General features: G+C 40.0%; 1 protein-coding gene across 1 annotated transcript in view; it reads right to left on the bottom strand.

The window, feature by feature from the left end:
* LOC132101872 (transmembrane protein 255B-like) overlaps positions 1-15,573 on the bottom strand; it is a 40,546-nt gene extending 24,973 nt beyond the window's left edge. The window contains exons 1-2 of the mRNA XM_059507094.1: positions 15,436-15,573; positions 14,617-14,759 (exon numbers count right to left, since the gene is read on the bottom strand). Of these exons, the coding sequence (XP_059363077.1) occupies positions 14,617-14,759; positions 15,436-15,493 (201 nt within the window). The 5' untranslated portion in view covers positions 15,494-15,573. The remainder of the gene's footprint in view (positions 1-14,616; positions 14,760-15,435) is intronic.
* Positions 15,574-20,390: the final 4,817 nt, after the last annotated feature.

A 20,390-nucleotide genomic window follows, 5' to 3' on the forward strand; every position in this document is an offset into this window, starting at 1 on the left:
GAGTATTACTAAGATGCAACCACTGACACTTGTTGAATTGGTTCATAAAAATGGGTGGGAAATTCTGTCGTTTTTACTCATGTTATTCCACACCTGTATGACGCAAATTAAGAAAATTGTAAAACTTAGTTGCTATGTAAATGGAACTAGAGTTTTTAAGTTTCAAAAAGGATTCATTGTATAAAAAAAAGTGTATTAATTTGTATAAATTCATGGATAATCTCTTTTGGATCAATCCAAAAGATATCATCAGTGAACTGAAGGGCCAACAATACTTTAAAAAAAAAAAAGGTAGAAATTAATTCCCACATGATTCATTTAGGGACATAGCATTTAATACTTATATATATAAGATGATTCTGTATTATACAAATACAGAAAGTATTGTTCTGTGATGGCTTGCAACCTTAGTTATAGTCCTAGGTGTCATAATAGGACTACAAATATGAGACGTTGCTTGGCCATTGACTGCCTTGTACTCTAGAAGTGTTTTGAACCTGATTCTAGCAGTGATAGGGAGCCATTGACATGAAACAGTCATGTATTGTGATGTGGAAGTACATGGGAAGCTTGAACAGCCAGTCTGAATTATTCTGGGTAAGCAGCACAGGTCTCCTCATATGCTGCCAGAAATCAGTTGTAGTAGTAAGAACAGGTCTCGGTGAAAGTTGTGGTTAGCATGTGGGGTGCAAATGGCTTTATTTGTGGGTGAGCTGGTTGAGTTTTTGATTGAAGTGATAAGGTCTTAACACAGTTGATTCTTTATTGGAATGAACAACAACATGGGATTAAATGAATTCATTTTTAAATGATTTGTACTATAGTACTATAACATTTTTGAGAGCTGATGTTGCTAAATATAGAGAGAATAAAAGAGGTCCAAGTACTGAACTCCAGTGGATAGTTTGATGTGGAGATGAAGGGGATCCTTTCTATCTGACAGATTCAACTCAAAACAACAATAGACCATACTGACTTTCATTGTATGGGCAATTTTCAGAAAATCTTATTAGTTCATGTTGTGTTCCATAGATTAATAATAATACAGGGTTATATGCATACAGGCGACGACAAAATGACAAAAGAGTAAAGGTGTAGTCACATTTATCAATGACTGATGAATTTTAATTTGCACAATCCAGTCATTTAGTATGATTTTCCTACATGGATTTTGCAACAGGTTCAAGTTAAACATACCGATTTGCCATGTTGACCAATAGAAAGCAGCTTGGTTTGAAATTAACTTCTGTATGAGTTGTGATTTATACATCACTACACTATTGACAAAATACAATTAACCTTTTTTGCCCACAAAATTAGTATGTGACAAAATGATAATTGTCATATTCATTAAATGAGAAATTAACTTGTTACTATGTGTTAAACTTGGTTCTGTAAATGAAGGGAATTAAGGTGTGGGTCTATAATCACATCTCAAAGACCATGAAAATTACAAAAACCCACATCACACACTTTCTATTTTCCAAAAGACAGTTTTAAATAATATTTGATTTATAGCATTTACTGTAAAACATAATTTCCTTGGCCATGACCATAATTTTGTCATCTCTGAACACAGGGTAAATCATAAAGTTCTGTGCAAAGGAAAACTGGCTTTCGGCAACTGGATCTTCACATCAACTGCCTCAAAATGCTGTCGGTATGTTGGGTCTGACTTTCCTGCCAGACCTGAGGGGACACCACATTCTGGTCCGCTCAAACAGCATGACTGTGGTGTCCAACATAAATAGCTAGGGAGGGCTTTCCTCGAGGCACCTTTGTGCTGGTAGAGCACCTCCTGTAACGAGCTCAACCTGCACTCGCTGAGAGCAGCGCATGTTTCGGCAAACTGAACTAAGGAGCTAACATGTTGTTATGAAGCAAAGTCCCCTCAGAAGAATTGATGCTTCATCCGCAGATGATAAAAAAAAAATGGGAGACCTTTGGCAAGGAGAAAGTGGACCTCTTCGCTTCCAAAGACAACTCTCATTGCCCAATTTATTATTCCAAGGACAAGGACATGTTTGCCCATGACTGGCCCAACCTCCTTCTCTATGCTTTTCCCCAGATCGCGCTGATCCTGCAGGTAATCTGATGAATCAGGGAACAAGAATGCAAGGTTCTCATAGTGGCCCTGCTCTGGAGAAACCAGCATTGGTTATCAGAGCTGTCGCAGCTGCTCATAGCAGTCCTGTGGCCCATTCCCCTGAGGCGGGATCTCCGCTCTCAGGCCAACAGGATGATATTGCACCCCAGCCTGATCTGTGGGCTCTGCATTTTTGGCCACTCGACGGGAGCCTGCAGGCCTCCTAGAGTGTGTTCTTAACACCATTTCTCAGCCTAGAACTCCATCTACAAGACGCCTCTATGCCCTTAAGTGACCAGTGTTCTCCACCTGGTTCCTAACCTGTGGCGAGGATCCGTGCATCTGTGATGTATCAGTGATTTTGTCCTTCCTGCAGAAGCTGTTAGGCTAAATCCACCCAGTCCCCTCACTGTCCCTACGTGGGACCTGCCCATTGTCCTGAGGGTCCTGAAGGGTCCTCCCTTTGAGCCACTGCAGTCTGTTGACCTTCGGTCCCTGTCATTGAAAAGCGCCCTCATCCTTATCATCATTATTATTATTATTAATATTGAAAAGAGCTGAGAATATTTTTTCAGGTTTTTTTGGGGGTTAATTGAAAGAACATCATTGTTTGTTACATTTGTTACATTTACATTTATTTGTTACATTTATATTATTTACATCAAGCTTTTGAATGGTATAGTATCAGAATCAGAATCAGAATGAGCTTTGTTGCCAGGTATGTTTACACATACAAGGAATTTGTTTTCGTGACAGAAGCTCTGCAGTGCAACAGAATGACAATATACATTCCTTACCTACAGTAGTGGTGTATATTGTTTTGAAACTTCATAATGTTTCACTTGATTATACATTTAGTCAGAAATTTTTATGTTTGGATAAAGTCTAACTAGTAAAATGTTTACACATTATGTGAACCCTAGTACAAGTATATAAATAAATAAAAAGAGACTTACTCATGTTTATGATCTCTGCAGAATAAAGCGCTTCATACTTTTTTCTGAGGAAATCCAAATCTCAAATCCTCAACCACATCACATCCTTTTGGTGTGAATTATGTCTTATTCCTCTCATGGGAAGCAAACAGTAAAATAAAACTAGATAGTAAAGTTTGTGGTCAAACTTTAAGTTGGCTTGAAAAAGCCTGGCCAGAAAGTTTGAAAAACTCAGAAAGTTTGAAAAGTTTAAAAAGATGTAAAAGTTTGAAAAGTTAAGAAGTTTAAAAAAGAAAGTGATTAACATATTGCTAGCATTAAAAGCAAGTGACTACCATGTCATTAGCATGATTAGCAAAGTTGCTAGCATTATTAGCAAGTGACTAGCATGTACTTAACATGATTAGCAAGGTATCTAGCATGTCACTAGCATGATAAGCAAGTGACTAGCATGTTGCTAGCATGATTATCAAGTTACTAGCATATCGCTAGCATGTTTGTAGCATGATAAGCATGCGGCTAGCATGTCTCCAGCATGATTAGCAAGTTGTTAGCATGATTAGCATGTTGCTAGCATGTTTCTAGTATGTTGCTAGCATTTTTCTAGCATGATTAGCATGTTCCTAGTATGTTGCTAGCATGTTTCTAGCATGATTATCATGCAACTAGCATGTTGCTGACATTATTAGCATGTTGCTAGCATGTCGCTAGCATGTTTCTAGCATGATTAGCATGTTGCTAGCATGTTTCTAGCATGATAAGCAAGTGACTGTCATGTCACTAACATGTTACTAGCATGTTCCTAGCATGATTAGCATGTTGCTAGCATGATTAGCATGTTATTAACATGTTTCTAGCATGATTAGCATGTGGCTAGCATGTCTATAGCATTTTTCTAGCATGATTAGCAAGTGACTAGCATGTCGCTAGCATGTTTGTAGCATGATTAGCAAGTGACTAGCACATTGCTAGCATGTTACTAGCCTGTTCCTAGCATGTTTAACATGTTGCTAGCATGTTTCTAGCATGATTAGCATGTTGCTAGCATGTCACTAGCATGTTTCTAGCATGATTAGCATGTTGCTAGCATGTTTCTAGCATTTTTCTAGCATGATCAGCAAGTGACTAGCATGTCGCTAGCATGTTTGTAGCATGATTAGCAAGTGACTAGCATGTCTCTAGCATGTTACTAGCATGTTCCTAGCATGATTAGCATGTTGCTAGTATGTTTCTAACATGTCGCTAACATGTTGCTAGCATGATTAGCATGTTGATAACATGTTTCAAGCATGATTAGCATGTTACTAGCATGACTAGCATGTCATTAGCATGATTAGCAAGTGACTAGCATGTTATTTGCATGTTGTTAGCATGATTAACAAGAGACTAGCATGTTGTTAGCATGATTGGCAAGTGATTAACATGTTGCTAGCATGTCTGTAGCATGTAGCTAGCATAAGTAGCAAGTGACTAGCATGCTGTTAGCATGACTAGCATGTCTCTATCATGTTGTTAGCATGACTAGCATGTCTGTAGCATGTTTCTAACATGTTTTAGCATGATTAACAAAGTGACTAGCATTTTGTTAGCATGATTAGCAAAGTGACTAGCATGTTTCTAGCATGACTAGCAAATAGGTAGCATGTGCAAGTGAGTAGCATGTGTGTAGCAAGTGACTAGCATGTTTCTATGCTAATCCAGGTAAAACCAGTTGATTCAGTTAGAAACCAGCTAAGACAAGCGTGACAGTCGCCAAAACTACACCATGTTAAAAGCATGTTTCTAACCTGATTATCAAGTTACTAACATGTTGTTAACATGTTTCTATGATTTTTGGTGGCCTGGTTTATGAAAACCATAAGCCGGATCAGTTAGAAAAGATATAGCAACCCGAGTCAGACCAGTCTGAAGGTCTGACCAGAGTCAGTAGGAGATAGTGTTTAAAATTTGGCTCAGAAAAATAATAATAAGATTAAATAGTAGATCAGTAAGTTGGCTTTTTCAAGCCTGACCAGAAAGTTTGAAAAAGTTGGAAAGGTTTAAAAAGTTTAGGAAGTTTAAAAAGTTTTAAGTTTGACAGTGTCAGTCTGAAATAGTAAAAACCGGGAGGGTTGCTAAGGTGTTGCTATGCTGTTGCTAGGGTACCTGGGATTGTTGCCAGGGTGTTGCCATGCGGTTGCTAGGGTACCCGGAGTGGTTGCTAAGGTGTTGCTATGCAGTTGCTAGGGTACCCGGAGTGGTTGCTAAGGTTTTGCCATGCAGTTGCTAGGGTACCCGGAGTGGTTGCTAACGTGTTGCTATGTGGTTGCTAGGGTACCTGCAGTGGTTGCTAAGGTGTTGACATGCGGTTGCTGGGGTACCTGGGATGGTTGCTAGGGTGTTGCAATGCGGTTGCTAGGTTACCCAGTGTGGTTGCTAGGGTATCCGGAGTGGTTGCTAAGGTGTTGCCATGCAGTTGCTAGGGTACCCGGAGTGGTTGCTAAGGTGTTGCCATACGGTTGCTAGGGTACCCGGAGTGGTTGTTAAGGTGTTGCTATGCGGTTGCTAGGGTACCTGGGATGGTTGCTAGGGTGTTGCAATGTGGTTGCTAGGGTACCCAGAGTGGTTGCTAGGGATGTTGCTATGTGGTTGCTAGGGTACCCGGAGTGGTTGCTAAGGTGTTGCTATGTGTTTGCTAGGGTACCCGGAGTGGTTGCTAAGGCGTTGCCATATGGTTGTTAGGGTACCCGGAGTGGTTGCTAAGGTGTTGCTATGTGTTTGCTAGGGTACCTGGGATGGTTGCTAGGGTGTTGCAATGCGGTTGCTAGGGTACCCGGAGTGGTTGCTAAGGTGTTGCTATGTGGTTGCTAGGGTACCCGGAGTGGTTGCTAAGGTGTTGCCATACGGTTGCTAGGGTACCCAGAGTGTTTGCTAGGGATGTTGCTATGTGGTTGCTAGGGTACCCGGAGTGGTTGCTAAGGTGTTGCCATGCGGTTGCTAGGGTACCCGGAGTGGTTGCTAAGGTGTTGCCATGCGGTTGTTAGGGTACCCGGAGTGGTTGCTAAAGTGTTGCTATGTGTTTGCTAGGGTACCCGGAGTAGTTGCTAAGGTAATACCGTGCGGTTGTTAGGGTACCCTGAGTGGTTCCTGTTTTTAAAAACACTCTTCACTGTCGATATCTACCTACCGGCTCCTATCACAGTTTTGAGGTGCAATTGTTACAATTAGTCTTAGTTAACCCCATTGCCATAGCTCTAATTTATCGTCCTCCTCAGCAAAATAAGGACTTTCTAAGTGAGCTTGCTGCTCTAATGGGTGATTTAGTTATTAAACATGACAAAATATTACTGCTGGGTGATTTCAACATTCATGTTTGCTGTGCTTCCAAACCATATTCAGCTGAATTTCTAAATATGATTGAGTCTTTTGACTTTACTCAGTGGGTTTCTGGTCCAACACATATCCATGGCCACATCCTTGATTTGATTCTAACCCATGGTTTCTCTATTTCGAATATAGAAATCAACAGTGCATCTTTCTCTGACCACATGCCTGTACTTTTTACTGTTCCTCTCACTGGACGCACACTTAAAAATCCATCGCTGGCACGTTTAACTCGTTGTCTTACCCAACGCTCTAGTGAAGATTTTTCCATAGCCTATCACGATGTACGTAACTGCCTGGAATCTGCCTCTACCCTGCATAACCTGGATGCTGATGCACATCTTAATCTTTTTAATTCCACCTGCGCAGATATCATGAATTCTATTGCACCTTTGAGGTTCAAAAAGCACAAGCCTGCACCAGTGCCCTGGCACACTGACACTACACGTACCCTTAGACGGGTATGTAGTCAGGCGGAGCACCAATGGAAAAAGGACCATCTGCAGGTTTCGTATGAAATCATGAAAAATGCCTATAAGATGTTTCAGAAAGCTGCTAAGTCTGCAAAATGCAAACATTTTTCTGAACTTATTTCTAATAATTGCCATAAACCTCAAGTTCTCTTTGCTACTATTAACCCTCTACTGCTCTCGGTGACAATTATGCAAAGTTATTTGTTGATAAGATCACAATTTTAAGATCTCAATTGTCTAACTCACTGTATACACATGATGTTCCATTATGTTTTTACATCTTGTCTGAGTTTGAGCCGATTGATCTGGACACATGTAATGAAATTGTTGGTCACTTAAAACCCACTATCTGTCCACAGGATATTATTCCACCTTCTTTCCTTAGGCAAACTATGGACACAGTTTGACCTGGCCTGTTACTTTTAATTAACAAATGCCTGTCAACTGGTTCCTTCCCTAACAGTCTGAAAGTTGCTGTGGTGACGCCATATCTTAAAAAAACTAAACTCGATCCTTCCACTCTTTCTAACTTTCGTCCTATTTCTAATCTACCTTTTATTTCGAAGATCCTTGAGAGAGTTGTAATGATTCAACTACAATCATACTTATCCGCAAATTCTCTCCATGAAACATTTCAATCTGGTTTAAAAAAGCTCTATACAGTACTGATTCTGCTCTTTTAAGAGTGTCAAGTGATATTTTCACTGAAACTGACTCTGGGAAATCAATGGCCTTAGTCTTATTAGATTTGAGTTCTGCATTTGACTTAGTCGACCATGAGGTCCTGTTGCTACGTCTGGAGACATCCGTGGGCTTTCAAAACGTTGTCTTGCAGTGGTTCCGCTCTTATCTGAACAACAGATGTTTTAGTGTCCGTATTGGTCATCAATCCTCCACTAGTGTACCTCTGAACTGCGGAGTCCCACAGGGATCAATCCTCGGCCCCATATTGTTTATTCTGTATCTGTTACCTTTGGCTTCCATCTAATAAATATGAAGTATCCTTCCATTTGTATGCCGACGATACTCAGATTTATTTTCCTTTAAAACATAATGCTAAAAATGGTCTACAACCCTTGTTTGCCTGTTTAAGTGATCTTAAACTTTGGCTTTCAAGTAACTTTCTAAACCTAAACGAAAATAAAACTGAAATAAATATCTTCGGGCCCAAGGAAAACTGTGTGTTTGATGTTGACCGTGGTTCCCTCGCACCGTATGAAACCCACTGCGCAAGAAATTTGGGCTTTCTGTTTGACCACAACTTAAAATTTGAGAAACAGATCAGTGCTGTTGTAAAGTCATGCTTTTTTCAGCTCTGCCAACTCTCTAAAGTGAAACCGTTTTTAACTCAGAGTAATCTTCAAATAGTGACTCATGCATTCGTAACATCACGACTAGACTACTGTAATTCACTTTACCCTGGTCTATCTCAGTCTTCTCTCTCTCGCTTACAGCTTGTGCAAAATGCAGCAGCTAGACTCCTCACTGGGACACGCAAGTATGAGTCGATCACCCCTATCTTATTCAAACTCCATTGGCTACCTATTAAATTTTGAATTGATTTTAAAATCTTACTTTTTGTGTATAAAGCTCTTAACAATTTGGCCCCTCAGTACCTGACTGATCTGCTCTGTCTGTACACTTCTTCTCCTACTTTGAGATCCAGTGATCACTGCCTTCTTATCGTGCCTAGATCCACGCTTAAAAAACGAGGCGACCGTGCTTTTGCGACTGCAGGCCCAAAACTTTGGAACAGTCTGCCTCTCTATATCAGACTGGCTCCTTCAGTTTCCATCTTCAAATCTTCTTTAAAGACTTTTTTGTTTTCTCTTGCTTTTGATGCTCATTGATTCTGATACGATTACTGCTTATTTTTTCTTTTGTTTTATTTTTTCAGTTGTTTCTTTTTGTCCTGTACTTTTTATTTTATTCTCTGCTATGTACAGCACTTTGGTCAGCCTTGGTTGTTTTTAAATGTGCTTTATAAATAAATATTGTATTGTATTCTATTGTACACAGGGTGGTTTTGAAGGTGTTGCTATGTGGTTGCTAGGATACACTGGGTGGTTGCTAGGATGGTTTGGATAGTTGCTAGAGTGTTGCTATAAAGACAGATAGATAGAAAGATAGAATGTTCAGGTGAGCAGAGACTTTTCAATGTAAGTCTATGGGATTTTTATGATTTTTAATCATCATTTTTATGAAAACCGTAAGTCCGATCAGTTAGAAAAGATATAGCAACTCAAGTCAGATTAGTCTGAAGAGCTGGGCCGAGTTTGGAGTCTGTAGAGATAAAGTTCTAGGAGGAGTAGCAGTCGGAAATTTAGTCTCAGAAGAATAATAATAAGTTTAAATAGAATATCAGTAAGTTGGCTTTCTGAAGCCAACTTAATAAGTTTAAATAGAATATCAGTAAGTTGGCTTTCTCAAGCCAACTTAATAAGTTTAAATTGAATATCAGTAAGTTGGCTTTCTCAAGCCAACTTAATAAGTTTAAATTGAATATCAGTAAGTTGGCTTTCTCAAGCCAACTTAATAATAATAATAATAATAAGATTAAATAGTAGATCAGTAAGTTGGCTTTTTCAAGCCAACTTAAAAACTTGAACGGTCTTCTCTGCATTGTTTTCTGTTGTATGGGTGTATTCAATCCACGCGTTTCAGTGAAACATTATAATCTCAATAACGCGTTCAGCGCGTGGTCATGGTCGCATTAGAGTTAATGAAGGGAGAAGTAAAAAATGGACATCGCATTGTTTTCATATGGATTACTTTATCACAGAATATTTGTTTTCGGCAGCACTTGTTTAGTTTAAAAGTATATATTTCAAGCTTTCTATAGATATATCTCTCATGTCTCTTCGTTGAAAACAATGCGACATCAAACCAAGATGGCGCCGCACATGGCTGCTTCAGTGCTTGGCTCTCCAGTGTTTGTACTGTTTTTGTTCATTTTTCCTGTTTTTTGTTTAACAAACACGATCAGTTTCACCAGGGATGAACTGCTGAACATTCGGCAGAACACACCACATGATATTTTTCCGGATTTCTATTATACAGACGTTTTACTGAACATTGTTATCGGAGGAGCAGCGGCGCTGATCAAGCGCTTCAGGACGCGCAGGCGGGGAAAGCGAGCGGGAGCGCTCGTCAGACTCAGGAAGCGCGGATTTCGAACGCCGTTGCCTAGCATCCATCTGGCAAATCTACGCTCTCTACCCAACAAAACGGACGAACTCCTTCTGCTCTCTCGGACAAATAAGGATTTCTCTCACTCTGCTGCTCTGTGTTTCACGGAAACCTGGCTGAATGACGCCATACCGGACAGCGCACTCCATCTGCCAGGCTTTCAGCTGTTCAGAGCGGACCGCGAAGCAGAATCAACGGGGAAATCGCGCGGCGGCGGGACATGCTTTTACATCAATGAACGGTGGTGTACAGATGTAACTGTGTTAAAGAAGATGTGCTGTCCTGATCTAGAAACGCAGTTTATCAACTGCAAGCCATTCTATTCGCCGCGGGAGTTTCACTCGCTCATTCTGGTTAGTGTTTACATTCCACCTCAAGCACATGTGAGATCAGCTTTACAGAAACTCGCTGATCAGATCACAGACACAGAACAACAACACCCGGACTCTGTTTTAATCATTCTTGGGGACTTTAATAAAGCCAATCTCTCCCGTGAACTGCCAAAATACAGACAGCATGTTACCTGTCCCACCAGAGACAGTAATATACTGGATCACTGTTACACCACAATAAAGGATGCATATCACTCTGTTCCACGAGCAGCTTTGGGACGTTCTGATCACTGTCTGGTTCATCTTAAACCGACCTACAAGCAGAAACTTAAATCTGCTAAACCTGTAGTAAAGACTGTGAAGAGATGGACCAGCGAAACAGAGCAGGATTTACAATCTTGTTTTGACATCACAGACTGGAGCGTTTTTGAAGCTGCTACCACCGATCTGGACGAACTCACAGAGACTGTAACATCCTATATTAGTTTCTGTGAGGATATATGCATTCCTACCAGGACTTATTTAACATTCAACAATGATAAGCCATGGTTTACAGTAAAACTCAGACACCTTCGTCAGGCCAAAGAGGATGCCTACAGAAATGGGGACAGGGTCTTGTACAATCAGGCCAGGAACACGCTGAACAAAGAGATTAGAGCGTCTAAAAAGACCTACGCTAAAAAGTTGGAAGACCAGTTTACTTCCAACGACTCTACTTCAGTTTGGAGAGGACTGAGAGTCATCACAAACTACAAGACACCATCCCCTTGCACTGAGGCTAATCAACGACTTGCTAACGACCTGAATGAGTTTTATTGTAGATTTGAAACCCCCAACACCCACTCTGACCATCTCCCTACACAACCATTAACACCTCCTGCAATCCCCCTCTCCATACCTCCTGCTCTTCAAATCTGTGAAGATGATGTGCGCCAGGTCTTCAAGAAAAACAAAAGAAGAAAAGCACCAGGCCCAGATGGCGTTACACCAGCCTGTCTGAAAATCTGTGCTGACCAGCTGGCCCCCATCTTTACACAGATCTTCAACAGATCTCTGGAGTTGTGTGAAGTGCCTTCCTGCTTCAAACGCTCCACCATAATCCCCATTCCAAAGAAACCCAAGATAACAGGACTTAACGACTACAGACCTGTGGCTCTAACGTCTGTCGTCATGAAGTCATTTGAAAAACTGGTTCTGGCTTATCTGAAGGACATCACTGGACCCTTACTGGACCCCCTGCAGTTTGCGTACCGAGCAAACAGGTCCGTGGATGATGCAATCAACATGGCATTGCACTTCATCCTGCAACATCTGGACAAAACGGGGATTTATGTGAGGATCCTGTTTGTGGACTTTAGTTCGGCTTTCAACACCATCATCCCAACAACCCTCCAGACCAAACTGACCCAGCTCTCTGTTCCTAGCTCTATCTGTCAGTGGATCACCAGCTTTCTGACAGATAGGCAACAGTTAGTGAGACTGGGGAAATTCATGTCAAACAGCTGCTCCACCAACACTGGTGCCCCTCAGGGATGTGTTCTCTCCCCTCTGCTCTTCTCCCTGTACACCAACGACTGCACCTCTAAAGACCCCTCTGTCAAGCTCCTGAAGTTTGCAGACGACACTACAGTCATCGGCCTCATCCAGGACGGTGACGAGTCTGCTTACAGACAGGAGGTTGAGCAGCTGGCTGTCTGGTGCAGTCTTAACAACCTGGAGCTGAACACGCTCAAAACAGTGGAGATGACTGTGGACTTTAGGAGAAACCCCCCTGCACTTTCCCCACTCACCATCATGAACAGCACTGTGGCTGCAGTGGAGTCATTCAGATTCCTGGGAACCACCATCTCTCAGGACCTGAAGTGGGACAATCACATTGGCTCCATTGTGAAAAAAGCCCAACAAAGGTTGTACTTCCTTCGCCAGCTGAGGAAGTTTAACCTGCCACAGGAGCTGCTGAAACAGTTCTACTCAGCCGTCATTGAGTCAGTCCTGTGTAGTTCAATTACTGTCTGGTTTGGTTCAGCTACAAAATCAGATATCAGAAGACTACAGAGAACTTTTCGGACTGCTGAAAGGATTATTGGTGCTCCCCTGCCCACCCTCCAAGAACTGTACACATCCAGAGTGAGGAAAAGGACTCAGAAAATCACTCTGGATCCCTCACATCCAAGTCACCCCATCTTTGAACTTTTGCCATCTGGCCGGCGCCTCAGAGCCGCAAATACAAGAACAGCAAGGCACAAGAATAGTTTCTTCCCCCAGGCAATCTACCTCATGAACAGTTAAATGTTTCCCACTTAAACTTATGCTTATGCAAAAATGTGCAATATCCTTATATTTATTTGTTACCCCTCCATCCTAGAACATTCCTGCATCTCACTCAATCCTATTCCATTATCATTTGTAGCACAATTGTTTATACACTTATTTATTTGCCAATTTGTAATTCTCCTGTAAATTTGGATTTTTTTTTTTATTTTTTTTTTTATTTATTTATTTTTTTTTGTCTGTGTGTTGTTGTCTCTGTTTACTGGAAGCTTATGTCACTAAAACAAATTTCTTGTATGCGCAAGCATACTTCGCAATAAAGCTCTTTCTGATTCTGATTCTGGGTTGAGTATTCACTGAGTAACAGTTCATTTTAATGATGCGTTTGTAAATGAAGATCACAGCAGAAAAAGGCTGCAGACAGCACACTTTGTTTGTTATCTTAATTTTATAAATGCACAAAGTTTTGTTGTTATTATGTCGGTATACAGAAAAAGTAAACCCTTTACAGATTCGATTAATGTATTGCTCTTATCTGTATGATCAAAACTGAAAGTGTAATTTAAGTTCTTTTCGGGGTTATCAGGATAAAATGCCTCATAACGCGTATACACATTAATCGACTCCAAAGGGTTAAGCATTCCACCCCGTTTAGGCAATTTCAACAGCTCTTTGTTTGCTTCGATGGCCGTGCTAAAGGGCATCTGGTCATGAAAGCAGAGACTTTCTAAGTGGAAGTTGACACTATTATGCTATCCTACTCTTTCTTGGGCCTGCAATGCCCCGTTGGAGTATGAGCCCATTTAACTAGAGGTATTGCCTCTTCTTGGGCATGGTCTAGTGGTGTGTCCATTGCTGAAATTTGTGCAGCAGCTGGTTGGGCCTCATGTCCACATTTGCTAGGTTTTATAACCTGGATGTCCCTGCCTTGCAGGCTATGGTTCTTTCTCTTTAACTGGCATGCATCAGCTTGAAGCAGCTTCGAGTAGGAGTTTGGCTGTAACATTCGCAAATCCATCAGTAGATTTACTTGTGAGCTTTTGGCCCCTCATAAGTCCCAGGGCTGTGCAAGTCTTCTGGAACAATCATTCGGGCCGGGTATGACATCTGTAAGCTTAGCCCTTTTGCCTTGGGACATGTTTACCATTTACTTCTGTCCCCTTGGGCCCTGAGGTGCCTAGGGAAAGGTTACACATGTAGTCGTTCCTCTTCCATAGCATGGCGTGATTGTACTGGTTCCCATGGCATCTTAGCAGATGCAGTACAAGTGAAGTATCAATAGGGAACGTACTCGGTTACAAATGTAACCTCGGTTCCCTGAGATACGGCAACGAGTACTGCGTTGTTAGCCGTGCTATGCAGCTGCACGACTCAGTTGTCGCTTCAGCCAAAGTAACCTGAATCCTATGGCAAAGTGCCTGCTTATATAGCCAGATGGCTCCGCCCATTCTGGTGGGCTTTAGTGGGCTTCATTGCCATAGGTTTGTGCAGCAACGCTGCAATTATTGAAAAAGGTTTCAGTTTAGGAGAAAAATTACTTTTTCCCCATAGCATCTTTCCCATTAGCAGAGTGTGTGGTTTTCTCATGAAAATTTGTCTTGGAAAGATTTGGCTGGTCTATTTGGTGACTTCTATGAGTTTCAAATAGTCAGAGCAGTGGATTTGCTTGGGTTGTTAAAAATTTGTGTTCTTCTTAACAGACAATTAATTTCAAAGGACTACTTTCTTATCAGATTATGGTTCGAATGAATGAGGCATATAAGTACATTTTCATCTCGCTGAATAGAATCTTCACTGAGACCAGAATAAACTCTAGTTCTCCAGGGTGTGTGCAAAAAGATCAAGAATGTCAGTGGGTCTAATAGTTAGAATACCAAAGAAAACAAATACAAACAGCAACAAATACTGAAAAAAAGAACAAACAAATACCGATCCCCCCCATCAATGAATGTGATTATGACACTTACAATAATTCCTGACATGTATCCGGTGATGCTGACGCTCTCAGTGCGTGTGCTGGTGTAGATACCCATCACTACAATGAGCAAAGACAGACTTAACATGCCTGAAACCAGCCATTGAGCCTTTCTTCGCCTCATCCTCACTGCATCTAGAGAGAGTTTAGGAGTTAACTATTTTTAAATGATTGCAGATCAATAACATAAACACAGTTTAAATTTGTTTAAATAGGCTACATCGTTTTCCCATCTTAACTGACAAACTCAGTTGAAGTATGAAAGATTTTTAAACAACAATCAATGATAAATGTTTTGTTTTATTTTATTTTTTTGGCCAGATTAGGTCTCACTGTATCTAATTTAATTAAGTACATTTATTAAATACACACTAAAAACACATATCCACATGTTGAAGCTTGATCCACTATGAGGTTGTCAGATAATTAAACAAAATTTTCAAATGAATGATAATTATTAATGGTAGCCTATATATGATTGACTACTAATATTTAAAAGACAACAATCATGAAACAAATCGTTCCATTTTACCTGAAGTCCCACTCACTTTACCTGAGCTGAACTCTCTCAATACACAGCCAGTCTATGTTTATCAAATTCAGAAATATAGTCGATCGATAAAATAGTTTCGATTGGAACACATATTTTATTTTACTGTAAAAATGAGATGTGCAGGTTAATGCAGACATTCTGTTTCTTTCATTAACACTAATACTTTTTATACAGAAACTACTTTCTATTTCTCAATATTTAAGATATCCTTTCTTACGCTACATGGACTATATTTTTGAAATCTGATTCATCTCTTACCTGCAGCAGCGTGTGAAGGAGTGGCGTCGCGTCGGGTCGTTTCCTGTGCGTTTGTCATCTCTCCTTGTTAGTGTTTAGTATCCAGCTGATCTCACTCGCGGTGTAAGTCCAGACTGCGCGCGCCAATGCAACTGTTAGAGCTTTTATACACGTGCCAGCGCCCTCCGGAGAATTCAGGGACGGAAAATTAGCGGCTGATCAAAGTGATCAGCTCAACTGAACCTCGTCTTACCTGGTAGCGTTACGTGATATCATTTTTAGAGTTTGAGACAAAACCTTATTTTTGACTTTTTGATGATGGTTTTGTTGTAATGCTTCTTCAGAAATTGTTGCAGATTATGCTTATTTGTCACCTTGTACTACTGCAGTGGACATTTCTAAGGGTGGTTGTATTTTAATATTTCTGTAAAGACACAAACTTTAATGTTTTGATTGTAAAATAAAGTAACACTTTATTTTAAGGTGTCCTTGTTACATATATTACATATACTCACTATTAAAATAACAATTATGCATAATTACATGCAACTAACCCTAAATCAAACCATATTATTCTAACCCTAACCATATAGTAAGTAGTTAATTATTATTACTCAGTACTTAAATATATAATCACTAAAGTGCAACCTAAAAAACGGTTCAGGAAAAAGATTATTGTAGTAAATTCATTAAACACATGTTCTTTTGTGATAACAAAGGCCAATAAAAGCCACTAATAAGCAAAATTCTTCAGTTTTCTGTCTCAGTGTCAAGATTATATATAGAGCAATGTGAGTCTCACTACACAAATGGGCAACTGATCATATGTAGATTTAATCTCTGAACACTTGCCAGTTTCTTGCATGCTGTTGGGAAACTCACCATAATGATTTGTATCAGTTTTTTTATTCAACAGAACATGCAAAAAATAATTTATGGAAGGAGGTTCAGATGTGTCTGGTCTTTTTTCTTTTACTAAAAACAATTAAACATTAAACCATTTAAAAACTTGCCTGCTGTACAAGAGCAATACACCCTATAGTGAAAAACAATATACTTTAATGTATTTGAAATAATTTTTTTTCATGCCAAGTATGTTAAGTATATAAGTTTTACTTAGTCTGCTAAATTGGAACAACAACTTTTGTTTTTAATACTTTAATTGTGCAGAAGTAGTGTTGAAGTCCAACTAAAGATATACTGAAGTATATTTGATTGTGTTAAAGTGGATCTATTGCAAGTATACAAGTGCACTTTAAATATCATGCATTTAAAGGTTGATATTATTCAAAGATCATACAATCCTCATCATGACATTAAAACACATTTTGTGCTTAACATTAAGAAATGTGCATTGTGCATGAGCAGTACTCCAAATAAAGTTTAATTATAATTTCTATATCAGTAAGTCAGTAGAGTAGGTTAATAGATTTGAACTATATATTTAGTATGAAATAATTGCATTTTAAATACAGGCTATTAGTTTTTTTACTACAGCATTTTTCTAAATTAAAAATTGTCTTAAGGTGTTAACAAATTTATTGAAAACGGTGCTATAAAATAGCAACACTGAAGGTGTTGTACTGTTTCTAGCCTTTCTGCATTAGTTAAGGTCTTAAGTGTGCAGCATATGCTTTTCTATCTGGGATTCATTTAGAAGTCACATTCCTGCCAGGCTATAAATTATTTCTGTTGTTCATCAAGCTCCTCTATGGATAGCAGGTGGATCTAGTTAGCAGTGAAAAATGACCTGCCCAGTTGCTTCTTAAAACTAGTCCAAAACTAGCCCAATCGCGTTTCCAAGAGGTTCCCCGATAAAAATTGCTTCCCGGGGTTAAAATATATATTTTCTGGAAGGGTTGCCTTGGTAAAATTCGCACTTTAGGGGCTAAATATCCCGTTTTTTGTATTGGGGTTGCTTCAAACCGCGGACATGAAAAACAATCGCAGACTTGGCAACACTGGTTCAGGTTGAGCGGCAGTTACTGCACAGAGCCGTAGTCTACCGACAACTAACACAAAATCGTTTTCAAAATCGACAAAGAATCGCCTGCGATTTTAACATCGATTTTGTGTAGATGCCAACCAGTGTTGCCAAGTCTGTGGTTGTTTTTCATGTCCGCGGGTCGAAGCGACCCCAATACAAATAATGTGATATTTAGCACCTAAAATGCGAATTTTACCAAGGCAAGCCTGTTAAAAAACTTATATTGTAACCCCGGGAAGCAATTTTTATCGGGGAACCTCCTGGAAGCGCGATTGGACTAGTTTTGGACTAGTTTTGAGAAGCAACTGGGCAGGATCTGTTGTGAAAACCTGGCAACCCTGATCCGAACGCACGTGCTGGAGATATAGCCTACTTCTAATTACAGGACAGGAGCGTCTTTACTGATGAGATGTGCATGAAAATCGCATTCGATTTTTTGCACAGCCCTAATAAAAGCTTAGATTCTATAAATGTAACTAGACTTTTAAACTCAATCCGCTGTCTACAGTACACTGAAACAATTGTTCATACAGTATTAAAAAAAATGGTGTAATGATTCACATCTATAAGGGCAAGCAATTTTTTTTTTAAATAGTTAAAAAAATAGTAAAAAAATATAGATGTGAGTCATTACCCTTCAGTTTTTTTAATTGGATGAATGAAACTTTTTTTTTCAGTGTATATCTCTTGCCATATTGCATATTTCATTGTTTAAATTCACACAAGAATGCATAATATATTTGATAGGTGTGAGGAGGGTGATGCTTTTCCTCTGCCTCCAGCTAGAACCTCATAGGGCTAAAAAACAGCATCTCAGATTTCACTGCATGAAACAAAACTGATGAGACTAAGGATGCTTGTAACACCTTTTCCCTTTAACAGCTTTAACTCATTTTCCCCCATGTTCATCTGCTACATATTAAAGTGGTTGTGAAACCAACATTATCCTTGAACTGTATAAAGTAATGTCAAATAATGCAAGTAAAGAGTGCTGTTATTACAATGTGTTCCAATACAAGGGTGAAATGTTGATATTTCGTTCTGGAAATTGGTTTTTGTCAAGTAAATCATTTAAATGTGTCACCTCTAATTTCTAAGTGGGTAACCTGACAGTGTTACAACTCGTACTGTGTTAAAACCATATAAATAAGTTTTTACAGTGCTGTTTAATTATGTAAAATGTCCATTATAGAATATACATTTTGAAACAAGCAGCTTTCTGGTATAAAAACAAAAATCCCATCAAACATCAACTTCTAAATCAGGTGATTTGATTTTTTTTCGTGGGGTATAATACAGCCCTAGTAATCCATGATGTGATATTTCATTTAAGCAATACAGCCATCATATTTAATATGGGGTTGTGAAACAAGCAGTGGATACAATCAAAGACATAATGGATCATGGCTATATGTAACAAAAATAATGATCAGCTGAGGAAACGTTTTGTGTCACACTTTATTTTGGATTTTAGAATTTTTAGGAAATGGTGCAAAATTGCAATAAAGGCAAAATTTCACAGTAGTCATTAAGTATCTTAACAACACATGGTTTAACTTTCAAGCTAGGATGCTAAAATTGGGCCTTTGACATTCTTCAAAGTTTCATCGTCCTGGAATTTCCTGAAAATCTTTGACTTTTATAAAAGTATTTCCAGTAATAATAGATGTTTTGATGCCAAGGAGCCCAAATATAATTATGCCTTAATGAGGAACCCCCTTCATAAAAAGTTATGGAAGCTATACATTTCATGTGTAAAGACCCAATTAAACATAAGAAAATGCTTAGAAAAAGCAGTATATAAACATGTTGCCCACAAATGTAAATACTTGTCTTTTATATTATCACTGTATTGACGCCAAAGTGAATTATGAAACTTTTTTCTGAAAATAATACCCATTATTACAGTAATGGTGGATATGTAAAGCGCACTTGGCTATAGATTTTGTTTTCCTGGCAAATTTTATAGTTAAACATAATAATAAAATTGCCCAGACTCCAGTTTGAAACCCCTTATAATCTAAATTAGGTTTAGCTTAGACTAACCAACAGGCACGATCTAAAATTTCATTAGGCTGTGTCAAAAATAGTGGATCTATGAAGATTATGTCACGAGTCTTCGAGGAATGAGAAGAGCAAACGAAGATGCATAATTCCAAACAGACTTTACTGAGAATTCTGACTTGGCACAACACATAACATAAGCTAATAACCACCGAAGGATAGAACAGAATCAGGACTATAAGTACACATATGGTAAATTAAGGAACTAAGCAGGAACAGCTGGGAAAGGATTAACTAATTGTAATGAATTAAACTTCCTAATCGTCGGGAAGAAGGAGGCGGGAACCGGCGGACAATCAAAATGAAGCTTTAATTACAAAACAAACACAAAACAGCGCACCAGCCCCTCACGGACGAATGGTGCGCGCAAATAAAAACCAAAACACAACTAAAAGCCCAGGCCTGGTCCTCTCTCGTCCTTCACTGTCGTCGCTCCAGTTTTATATCCTTCCATCTCCTACGTGGGACTCGAGACCGGCGGTGGGCCGCAGGTGCCACTGATTTGCCCAATCACTGCCAGCCTCACTCGTGTTCCCACGTGCCTCGGCCCCGCCCCACTTGCCACATACCCCCATCGCCCCTAGCAGGCCGGGGGGTACCCACGAGACTGCGCTCTACTCCCCCCCCCCCCCTCTCTCCGGGGGGGGGACCGCTCACGGGAACCTGCGGGAGCCTGGGGGTAGGACAGACGAGGCGAGAGAAAAGGAGATGGAAGGAGGAGCGACAGAGACGAGAGAGGGGAGAGAGAAAGGGGAGAGAGAAAAAAAAAAAAAATTCCGGTTCCCAGACGCACTGCTGCTCGGCCCTCCACCGGCTGGGCGATCTCCTCCGCGGTGCCTGGCGGTGGCACTGGACGGCCCTCGGCGGACGGCACGACACTCCTCCGCCGCCCGGTGGACGGCGACGGCTCCTCCGGTTTTGGGCA

The sequence above is a fragment of the Carassius carassius genome, chromosome 23, assembly GCF_963082965.1.
Source record: "Carassius carassius chromosome 23, fCarCar2.1, whole genome shotgun sequence".
Classification (NCBI taxonomy): Eukaryota; Metazoa; Chordata; class Actinopteri; order Cypriniformes; family Cyprinidae; genus Carassius; species Carassius carassius.